The 12,298-nt window shown below is 33.6% G+C and overlaps 1 protein-coding gene across 2 annotated transcripts in view; it reads right to left on the bottom strand.

Annotated features, from left to right (window-relative positions):
* LOC145267073 (transmembrane protein 232-like) overlaps window positions 1-12,298 on the bottom strand; it is a 288,020-nt gene that overhangs the window by 272,525 nt on the left and 3,197 nt on the right. For both annotated transcript variants that reach the window (XM_080123035.1, XM_080123034.1), the window contains exons 2-3: window positions 4,795-5,007; window positions 470-581 (exon numbers count right to left, since the gene is read on the bottom strand). In XM_080123035.1, the coding sequence (XP_079979161.1) occupies window positions 470-581; window positions 4,795-4,931 (249 nt within the window). In that variant the 5' untranslated portion in view covers window positions 4,932-5,007. The remainder of the gene's footprint in view (window positions 1-469; window positions 582-4,794; window positions 5,008-12,298) is intronic.

Below are 12,298 nucleotides of genomic sequence, written 5' to 3'. Positions count from 1 at the left end.
TTATTTGAAATTTTATAAGAAATATGTTAATAAAATTATAAAAATAGTTTGTTTTTTTTAAATTTGAAAATTAAAAGTTTTTATTTGAATTCATATAATAAATGTATGTTTATGAAAGTATAAAAATTATCCAATACATAATATTCCTAAACTAGTTTTAAAAGATTTTAAAAAGATTTTTTTCAATGATTCTTAAAAATATAAAACTAATTTCAATAGTTCTTTATTAAAATAAGATTTTTAAAAATTCAATGATTACTAAATAAAACAAAAAACGTAATAAAAATAGAGTACATGCACAGGAGAGATATAGGCATGGGAGAAAAAAGCGAAGGAACTGATTTGCTTTGTCACCGTTTCTGGTAGCAGCCACACAAGAACTTAGGGAGAACGTTAGCTGACTATAACCCTATTTTCACATGTCCTTGCTACAGAAATTTTTCATCAGAGATGTCTCAGACGTTTTTACCTGAATTCTTGTCAACATTTTGAACGCCAACGTTTGGTATTTTTGTTGATAAACTTCGGTGCCAGCATCCTTATATTTCTGCACAAATTCAACATTAACCTCCAAGGGATTTCTGTAAAAATGGACACAAAAATACAAAACAATATGGAATAAATCTTGGAAAAGTTCGTTTATTTCATTTTTATTGAAAAGAATTTCGATGAAATGGGCTATAATTATTGAAACAAACATCTTCCAATTTTTACTCGACACTTTGTCTATCCTCCTATTTTCACTAGTAATGATCCCCCCCTTCTAATTTCTAAATCAATACTATTTGTCTATCCTCATATTTCCAACGGAATAATAGGCTCCTTACTTTAATTTATAAGTCAACTTTATTTGATTATCCTCACATTTCCACTTTAGCAATGATTCCCTTTTCTAATTTCTAAATCCTCCCATTTTCACGTTAGCAATGACCATCTCTTCCAATTTTTACATCAATAATATTCTCTCACTTCAAAGTTATTTCCCTTTGAGAGAAGTTTCTTTTTAACCGGGAATTTGGGCTCGTTGGCTCATTTCATAAAAACATAGACTATGTGATTATGAAAATATGATTTGCTCTGAGATGTTGTGTTTCACGAGATTTGGACACTCTCCTTACATAAAAGTGCCATCGATCTTTTTTACCAAAATTTGGACTAAATAAAACCACATCTTGCAAAGGGAGATAATTTTGTCTTCCCTACACTCTTATTTTCATTTTTTCAATTATTTCTTTTTGCAACATGTCTTTCCTTTCATTCTTACTCTAGCAATTCTCCCCCCTTCTTCCAATTTCTACATCATCAATGTGTGTCTTTTCTTCCATTCTCCATCTTGAAAAACGTAGCCAAGGTTTGTCTAAGAAAACCTTTTTTTAATATATAGTGTTACCAATTATAGGTCCTGACTGTGGAGTCACTAACTTGTAAGGGTGTGAGTCGATGGTCACCAACTCATAATGGGGATCCATCAATTTTTAGGACCGGTGTTGCAGGTGCAGGAATCTCTGGAAGTCAAAAGTAGTAGGGTATCTGCGGGACCGTTAAAGGTAAATTTTACGAGATCGCCGATTAACAGAAAGATGTCACCAGATCACATCCTCACATACATAAAATAAAAATATAGAAATAACTCAACAAAATAACGACACTTTATAAAGAACTCTGAATCGCTGTATTAATATGAAATAAACAACATTTATTTACATGTTAGGAATATTAGTTCAGTTTGTTCCAACGTAAGTGTTTTCTTGTAATGAGTGTTCATTATGCAAAACTAGTTAAATGAAGATTTCGTGAGAATAGCATAGAGTTTAAAATTACTAATTTTTATGAACAGAGTGTCACATGTAGCTTGAAATTAATGTGATTATTTCCTGAGAAAAAATCTATCATTAAATCATGTAAGCAAAAGTAGTTTGAAATAACATTGTTTAAAAGAAGAATTAATTCTCGTTTGGTGTGGTAATTTTCCATGATGAGAATTAAGGTTCATGTGTGTGATGAGCAAATAAAGATGAGGGATTTTAACGCCTCCCAGTAGCAGAGTTATTCTGACATCCAGTCTTGGGGAAGATAAGAGATGAACTGGAATAAACTTATTTTTCACGGGCGTTCTCAGTGATTCTGTTTTACGTCTAAATAGACGAAGCCGGTGTATGTGACGATCACAGGCAATAGTGATGACTACTTGTAGAACTGCATCCTGAACTATTTGAATTTAGGCATCACCACTTATCAAGGTCAAGAGGCCACTCGAGGATAAGGGTCAAAGAGTGTACAGTAGAAATTGAACAATATAATAATCGTTAGTAATGGAAATTCTGTAAATTTGTTGACTTATATGTAACGGCTCATCAAAAACTTGTTTACGTTAGACTTGAAGACAACCATATTGTAGTCAGCTGGAAAGTAGAAAAACGGAAGACAATTCCATAGGCGTGCAGTTCTAAGAAAGAAGCTTTGTTCATGGAATCTACGTTTAGGTTTAGGCACAGATAAAGAGTGGTGGAAATTAGTGATAGTATTTACAGCCAGACAAGTGTTTCTTGTGAAAGTCTGGCGGGAAGGGGGGACCATAGATTGGAGCTCAGCCGAGCACTTGCCATGAAAATAATGATAAAGCAGAGACAAACTCGCAACATCTCTTCTGTGAGAAAGAGGTTGCAGGGAAGAGAAAAGGACATCCCCTACGAGGCTACAAAGTCTATTTTGAACTCTACCAAGGCAGGATAAGCTGGTTCTAGCAGCTCCTGCCCAAATGTGGCAACAGTACTCCATCGCTTATCTTCATGGCAGAACTGTCTAATTCTTTATACCGACTATTACTGACAACAACATGTGTAAACTGAGCTATTCTCTCTGTCAACAAGCCGGTATAATATTCATGCTATCCTTACATGCTACTAACGAAGATAAGAAATAAAGTTATTTTAAAATATTAGAATGAGACTCGATTTCGTTGTCTTTATTCTATTTTTTTTTTTTTTTTACATGGGGGTCACCACTTATCAAGGCCCGGGAGCCACTCAGGGATAAGGGTTATTGCATGTACAGTAATCAATGGGATAGTATCATTGTAATCATTAGTATTGGAGATTTGATAAAGTGTCTTACTTAAGGGGAGCGATTCATTAGGAATTTGTTTATGTTGGACTTGAAGACATCCAAGTTGTAGTTAGGTGAGAAACAGGCAAACAAAAGATAGTTCCACAGGAGTACACTTCTAAGAAAGAAGCTTTATTCATGGAAGTTTGTTATTTTTATGTTAGCTAATCTGTCTACTTTTAGGCCTAATTTTTTCATTTCCTTGTGTATGATTTTCTTAAAGTTATCTCCCTTGACTTTGTTGGAGTCTTTTATTATAGCTAGTCCATCATCTCTATATAGGCCGATATCTGTAGTATCAAATATGCTTGTGAGGGTATATAGAATGAGTAATCCCACAAGATCTGATGCCTCTGCAGAATCCCTGGCACCCATCGCCAAATCAAACGAATTTGTCATTTTAGTTTTATCCATTGGTTATTGTTATTTATTAGAACTGATTTTCTACATTTTTTAATGATGTTGATTTCTTCCAAGGATATATCAGTGTATGCCTCGGCAAATTCTAGGGCAATGTTGAAAAGTTCTTCGGATATCGAGGGATAGAAGTCTATGATGTCGAACTGTATAAACGTACATTTATTTTTGTTTCCTTATTTTTAAACCAGATGATTGCTTCGGCAGTATTTGCCCACTGGTTTAATTCTAGGTCTTGTTTGATTTGTTTGTTTACTCTAGAAAGTATTGCTTTGCAATAGTAAGACAAGCAAACACCTGTAGAGACCTAGACGACCCATGTAGATTATGCTTTCATGAAAAATTTGTTTTCCTGTACTTTAAAGAACCCCAACATCTATTAAACTGTAGGAGAGAAATAGCAAACAACTGTGTTCACAGGATAAAATTTACTCTAGGATAGAGATACAAAATAACTTTAAAACTAATAAAAACAGTAGAAAATAAACAAATAAATAAATAAAATAAATAAACATGCACATGAATAAACTATCACACATATATATGTACATATATATATATATATATATATATATATATATATATATGTACATATATATGTGTGATAGTTTATGCATATGCATGTTTATTTATTTGTTTATTTTCTATTGTTTTTATTAGTATGAAAGTTATATATATATATATATATATATATATATATATATATATATATATATATATATATATATAAACTAATATAAAAAAAAACTAACCTAGATTTAAAACAGGTCAAGATACTAGATATTCAGACTAAATAGAGCACACACAAAAAAACAGGTCAAATGGGCCTTTGTCCTGTAAGTGCATGTTCATTGGCTGATAGGAAGGGCGCGGTAGATATTAGAAAGCTGATTGGCTAACTAAACAAAAACGACAGACAACCATAAAATTTGTGCATAAGCCTGAAGAATCCTAGAGTGGATGAAACGTGAAATATTCAGTGTAGCTTAATCGCCATATATATTTTATAAATTACTATATATATATATATATATATATATATATATATATATATAATCCAAACACTTGCTTATAAGCAAGGGGTTGCTTTCTTAGAATCTCACACTATCAATATCTGCAACAGAGGGATGAAACTTTCATGAATGCGTAACAGTGCAATTTGAAATCCCTTCTTATCTATTATATATATATATATATATATATATATATATATATATATATATATATATATATATATATATATATATATATATAAATAAACCAAACACTTACTTATGAGCAAGGAATGACTGGCGTACAATGTTACTATTAAGAAATGATTTCCGACGCAGACGCTCCGCAATCTCTAAACGTTGCTTTTCAGATATGATCCCAAATTTATTCACCACGGGGACCTTGGTAATCGGCATTGTGTTTTCAGTATGTGTTGCAATATACCAGCACAGTAAGACACCGTTCAAATGATTGGATTGTCAATATCTGGAGCTGTGAAGAAAAAAAAAGAAGACATTTCAAAAGACAACAGCCAGTAAAAGCAAGGGTAAAACAAAATAGTTAATTGGATTATTTAGATCTGTGGGATAATTCAGATTCGTGGATTGATTGAATCTTTTGGATTGATTTATTTATTTCAACAAATTGGATTATTGGATTAATTGGATTGATTGAATTACTTGGATTAATTGAACTAATTGGATTAATTTGATTTATTGAATTATTTGGAGTAATTAGATAATTCGAACTGATTAGATTAATTGGATTAATTGGACTCTATGGATTGATCAGATTATTTAAAGTAACTAGATTATTTGAATTGCTTGGATCACTCACATTAATTGGATTGATTGGCTTACTTAGATTGATTGGATTATTTGCATTACTTTGATTTAATGATCATTTGAGTCAAATGGATTATTTGGATTAATTGGATTATTTGGATTAAATGAATTATTCAGATTAAATGGATTAATTGGATTACTTGGATTAATTGCATTATTCAAATTAAATGGATTAATTAGATTCCTTCCATTACTTTGATTAATTTGTATTAAATGTATTATTCATTTGGAGTAATTAAATTAATTTTGTTCTATTGGAATAATTGGATTAATTGGATTTATAGGATCAATTGGATTATTTAAAGTAATTGGATTAATACGATTGATTTCATTATTTGGATTAATATCCTGTACCTCTATAAGGCCACCATTCGCCCATGTATGGAGTATTGCTGTCACATTTGGGCTGGTGCATCTGCTGCTAGTCTCTCGCTCCTAGACAAGGTTCAAAAGAGAGTCGCCAATCTGATAGGCCCTGAACTGGCATCTAAGCTTCAGCCTCTGTCCCATCGACGAAACGTTGCATCCCTCTGCCTGTTCTACAAGTATTTTAATGGTGAATGCTCTGACGAAATCCAGACACTTATGCCCCCACAGCGTAGACACTCTCGACAAACCCGACAGGCAGCTAAATCCCACGCCCACACAGTAGAGATCCCTAGATGTAAAAGATCTTTCTACTCCAGTAGTTTCTTCCCCAGAACCGCTAGACTCTGGAATTCCATATATATAATTAAAAAAAAAGAAACAAAAACAAAAATTAGATAAGTTAGATTGATCGGATTAATTGAAGGTTGGGGATGTGCATTGTATGGAGAGAAATTATATAAGAACTAGCCTGGGTGCCCGGCATTGCCCGGGTGTTTGGAGATGTGTGTTGAACAACAACAAAAAAAAAAGGCAGGCAAGCTCGAAACTGTAACATGAAGGAGGAAAAGAATGTGAAAATAAAAACTTGACGTCTTTACCGTTGCGTCCATCTCCAAACCGGAAGTGATAAATGTCTAAATTAAGGCTAGACAATCGAAAAGAGGAGATGACTTTCGAAAATATCGGCGAAAAAAGCGACCCCTCCTTGTAGAGAACTGCCCAGTTGAGGGTGAAGGAATTAATGTTTTTAGCTAATTTTTCGATATTTGTCGTCCAAAGGGTTAAGTTTAAAAATGACACCAACCTTGTGAAAATCCGTCGTCTCTGTCGAGTTTTAGACAGACATACAAACATACATACATACATCGAGTTTTAGACAGACATAAAAACATAAATACATACATACATATATGCATACATACATACATATATATATTTAAACAGACAGGTGAAATTTATATTATAGATGATTCTTTGAATTGTTGTTGTTGTTGTTGTTGTTGTTTTACTAATGAGTTATTACTTATCGAGGTCAATGTCACTTGAGGATAAGAGTTCCTATTTACAATGCCTCCCCCACAGGACAAAGTTAGACACCAGGATCGTTTTTTAAAATGGAGAAAAAGAACAAAAATAAAAATTGTCTCAGTCGTGAAGGATTTCTCCTTCACTGTGAGAGAACAAGAAATTTAAGTGCGGCATCTGAAGAACAGATACTACACTTTGAGATATATGTTTTTTATTCACCCTGAAAGTTTACAAACAAAACAGTAATAAACAAAAAATTAGGCACAAGGCCAATCAAAAATTGGGGAGGAGGTGCCTATGGTCATCCTCGTCCCTGTACCTTTGCTAGTCTCTGCTTGATTCTAGCTGAAGTTCTTATTCACCACAATACCTTAAGCACACCAGGGGTCATCCCAAGATTCCCAAATCATATTGTGTGTGTGTGTGTGTGTGTGTGTGTGTGTGTGTGTGTGTGTGTGTGTGTGTGTGTGCTTTTAAATAATAAAATAAATTGGTGAATATAAAATTTTATAAAAAGTCGTTTGTTTAATTTTTATTTCATTGGCTTGCGATGGGGGGAAAAAAAGTCCAAAAAATATTTTAAAAAAATGTTAATGAGACCTTCCCAACCCTCTCTAGGCGGAAGAACACCCACTGTTTTTACCCTTTGACCTTGGCCCAAAGGTCAAGGATAAGCGTTAAAGAAGATTTTGTTAGTTAAACCGTGAGTTGGACATCATGTAGAGAGATTGAAAAGAACTGTTTATAAAAATGGAGACAGCTTACATTAATCTTGAAGACAACCATGTTGCAATCGGATAGAAACAAGCTTGATTGTATTTTGTTGCACAGATAAGACACTTTAGAAAATAAACTTTGTTCATGGAAATTCCACTTAGTCTTAGAAAGTGCTCTGAGGTTGTAGCCAGGTAGATTTTTATTGTGAATGTTTTACAAGAGGGGGGGGGCAAATTAAAGCTCAGTCGCGCACCTACTATGAACGTAACAATAGAGCAGAGGGAGACTTGCCCTAAAATGGAATACATACATCAAATCTGTTGCCAATGTCGCTGGAAAAATAATGGGATCCTTCTATTGCTCCAGTAGATATCTACCTGCTGATGCAATTCTCTACCTATATAACAGCCAGGTACGTCCAAGGATAGAGTAGAGTTGCCACATCTGGACAGGAGCTCCTAGAAAGGACTTGTCCTGCCTTGATATAGTTCAGAATAGACTTCATAGCCTAGTGGGTGATGCCCCTTTCTCTTCCCTGCAACCTTTTTCTAACAGAAGAGACGTTGCGAGCCTGTCTCTGTTTTATGGTTATTTTTATGGCCAGTGCTCGTCTGAGCTCCAATCTATGGTCCCCCCTTGCCAAACATTCACGAAAAACACTTGTTTGGTTGTAAACATTATCAATAATTTCCCCTACTCTTTATCTGTGCCTAAACCTAAATGTAGATTCCATGAACAAAGCTTCTTTCATAGAACTACACACCTGTAGAACTCTCTTCCGTTTACCTGCTTTCCAGCTGACTACACTATGGCCATCTTCAAGTCTAATGTAAACAAGTTCTTGAGTTGTTCCCCTTAAGTAATCCAATTTACCAAATTTACGCTTCTAACGATTACTATGATATTGTCCTTTTGACCACTGTACATTCAACCCTTATCCTCGAGTGGCCTCTGGGTCTTGATAAGTGGTGATTCCTTTGTAAAAGAAAAAAAAAAACTTCCCTTTGGGAACGAGGTCAAAATAATTGCCAGGAATGCAAGATGAAGAGTCAGGCAACTCAAAAAAGCATATATATATATATATATATATATAAAGCTGAACGTGTGTGTGTGTGTGTGTGCGTGTGTGTGTGTGTGTCTGGTCACGAATAGGCTCCTATATGGTTGACTATTTTCAAAAACTGATTACATATAATGATAGAAGATGTATCGAGGATCAGGAATGGGTTTGTTTGATCTGGCAGAACATTGGTTCATAAAAATTGTGGGGTCTGCGTTCGCGCTTGGCCCCCAAAATATGGAATAAAAAAAATGAAAAAAAAAAACGTTTACAAGTGTTTTTGATATAGATGTACATAATAATACTTTGATATGTATGTTTTAACTTAAATAGGGATGGTATAATAAAATTGTGGGGTCTGCGTTCGCGCCTGTACTCCATGGAAATATGGCACAAACTTTAACAAAGACTTTTCATATCTATTTGCGTAAGTATACTTTGATAATTATGTTTCAGTTTGAAGAAATATGGTATAATAAAATTATTGGGTGTTCGTTCACGTCTAACCTCCATAGAATGTAAATATGTCACAAAGTTTAACAAGGTTTTTTAAAAGGGGTGAGGGTCCACAATAATACCTTAACTTTACTCTTAATTCACGTTAGCTTTTATTTATTTTTTTTAGTTGAATCATATTGTGTTGAATAAATTCACCTCATAAATTCACGTTCTTATTAAAGTGAAAGCCAAAAAAAAAAGTCGGAACTTTAGACAATTCTCGAGATAAATTTTGCATAACTCTGGTCTTTTCCTTCTCCACTTGCACATGGCACTCTTTCGAAAATGGATAAATAATAAAAAATAAGAACATTACTTATTATCGTGTCAAAAGAAGGAAAAAATCCTGCTCACATGATTACGTGTCTTTTTAAAAACATTTACATAACCTTTTTATTTTTATTTATATATCTGTTTAAGCTTTTTTTTGTCAGTGTACGAGAAAGAATTCGGTTGATAACAACCCTTTCTGTGTGTTCTTTACATTACAATAGTACAACCCTGAATCTGACGGTGCAATACTACACCGTTCAATACTGTAAAACTGAAACGAAGCTGTTCTGCTTGAAGAGGGCACCATTTTCTTCTTATTCATATTTATATCGATTCTTTGCTTTAAAAAACTAAAGTAATTACGTGTTTACTTTTTTAATATCCCATTTTGCTGTTTCAGATTATTTTACTAAAGTAAATAAAGCTTCATTATTTTTCAAAATTGTTTTTGTTTCTTTGTTTTTCGACATTTCGTCGATGTTATTTAGTCAGAGTGTTTAGCAGAAAAGCTAACAAACGACTACCCGAAAAAATAAATATACAAGAAATAAATGTTACCATAGTCATGATTTTTTTTTGTTTTGAAATAGTTTTTAATGCTTTTTACTTGAAATAACTTCAGTGAACCAAAATTAAAATGAAATTTGAGGCGATAACTACTTAAATGAATTTTTATATAAACTACACATGCCATAATCGAATATTCTTTAAACACAAAATAACGGAAAACATTAAAATATGCTTATAAATATTCCTTACGTTGACGGAACTCTCTTAAATTGTTAACACAGAATGCTCAGGTGCCCCTCCTTCAAATTGAAAACGGGGATCTCCATTTCAAAGTCGCCATTTTGATTTTTTTTTAAACCGGTTCGTAAATTAAAAAAAAAATTTTTTTTACAAACTACTTAAAAATACAAACCAATGAACTTTTCTACCATAAAAGTAACTTTAAAGTAGCCATAGTCATATGGTAACATTTATTTCTTGTATATTTATATTATTATATATTTAACATTTTCTCTTTGTAAGGAAACATCATTTTGTTGGTCACTCTTGGCTACGAATGGAAACAAAGTTGATATAAAAAATATATTTTCGCAAAAATTATTTTTACTTTCATCATATTTTGCTTAGGGTAAAATTTTTGAGTATCAAAACCTATCTCTATACAACCCCCTTCTTTTCATAACCTATCATACTTTCATCAATCACAGTCCATTTTCTGTAGGCTGTTTTTGAACCCAGTCAATGACGGGTACTTCTGCTAGTATAATATAAAGCTGAACGTCTGTGTGTGTGTCTGGTCACGAATAGGCTCCTATATGGTTGACTATTATAGAAAACTGATCACATATAATGATAGATGTATTGAGACACAGGAATGAGTATGTTTGATCTGGCACAATGATGATTCATTAAAATCGTGGGGTCTGCGTATGCGTATGCGCCTGGTTCACAAAGTATGGAAATTAAAAATTTAAAATTTAAAATAAAAAACGTTTACAAGTGTTTTTGATATAGATGTACATAATAATACTTTGATAAATATGCTTTAACTTAAATAGGGATGGTATAATAAAATTATGGAGTCTGCGTTCGCGCCTGGGCTCCATAGAATGGAAATAGGCACAAACTTTAATAAAGACTTTTCATATCTATTTGCATATGTATACTTTGATAATTATGTTTCAGTTTGAAGAAATATGGTATAATAAAATTATTGGGTGTTCGTTCGTGCCTGACCTCCAAGGAATGTAAATATGTCACAAAGTTTAACAAGGTTTTTAATATAGATACACAGAATATTGTGATAAGTGTTTCAGTGTTAACAGGTATGGTATAATAAATTATGGGGTTTATCTATTTTATTTTTACTTTCATCATATTTTGCTTTGGTTTTGATACCCCCAAATTCGAAGCTATCTCTTTACAACCCTTCCTTTTCATAACCTATCATACTTTCATAAATCAGAGTCCATTTTCTGTAGGCTGTTTTTGAACCCAGTCAACGACGGGTACTTTTGCTAGTATATATATATATATATATATATATATATATATATATATATATATTAAAAAAGGTGCACATTTATTTAGGGGTGCTGGGTAAGTGGGGACGCTTTATGCCATGGCATTTCGAAGCCTAATGCTTCTTATCAGAAGAGTGGAGAAGGTGTTAGGTAATATGATAGGGATACAACGTCTAGCGATAGTATCATTAGGATCGAAATAGATTATTAAGGCTGTTTGGTGGAACTACAAGCGGTTTCCGTAATATAGCAGGAGTGTAGTTTACATGATGTAATGGTAATATGTAATAACGATGTAAACATTTCTGCCTAGTATTAAATGATGATCAACGAATGTTTCACACTCCCATATTTTTATTGTCATCAGTGAAATCGTCCATTTTTCAATCAAATTGGAAACGTAACATAGTTCCTTAATTGCATGCGTGTGGGTGGTCACATCGCAACGTTGTGTGTATTTGCACGTTTTTCATATGCGTGGGCGTTGAAAACGGTGATCGCTATGAAAATGTTCCTACCGGAGATTTGTTCTGGCCGTATGTAGCGATTGTTACACTTATTATTGAGTGCTGACTCTGTAGCAGAAACAAATAGAATTCTTTTCTTGTGCGTCAGTGCCTCCCCTGACTGTGTGATATGGCACATACTGACCAATCAGAGGCATAGCGCAGGGATCTTCCTTACCCCCTTAAGGAACTATAACTGCTTCCGTCCCGGACGAGAAAAACTCTACCCTTTTCCATCGAGGCGTCAAAGAGAGCGGACCTGTTTCCTCACACACACACACACACACACACACTCTCTCTCTCTCACTCTCTCTCTCTCTCTCTCTCTCTCTCTCTCTCTCTCTCTCTCTCTCTCTCTCTCTCTCTGCCTACACCGGTATCTACAATTCCCACATGGGATTAACTACCGGGCAAAGGCAGACGAGTTCTATCCTAGCTATATCTAAATGGCAT

The sequence above is a fragment of the Euprymna scolopes genome, chromosome 42 (assembly GCF_053919585.1).
Source record: "Euprymna scolopes isolate OS-2025 chromosome 42, ASM5391958v1, whole genome shotgun sequence".
Taxonomy (NCBI): Eukaryota; Metazoa; Mollusca; class Cephalopoda; order Sepiida; family Sepiolidae; genus Euprymna; species Euprymna scolopes.
This window is presented reverse-complemented; position numbering and strand designations above follow the sequence as displayed.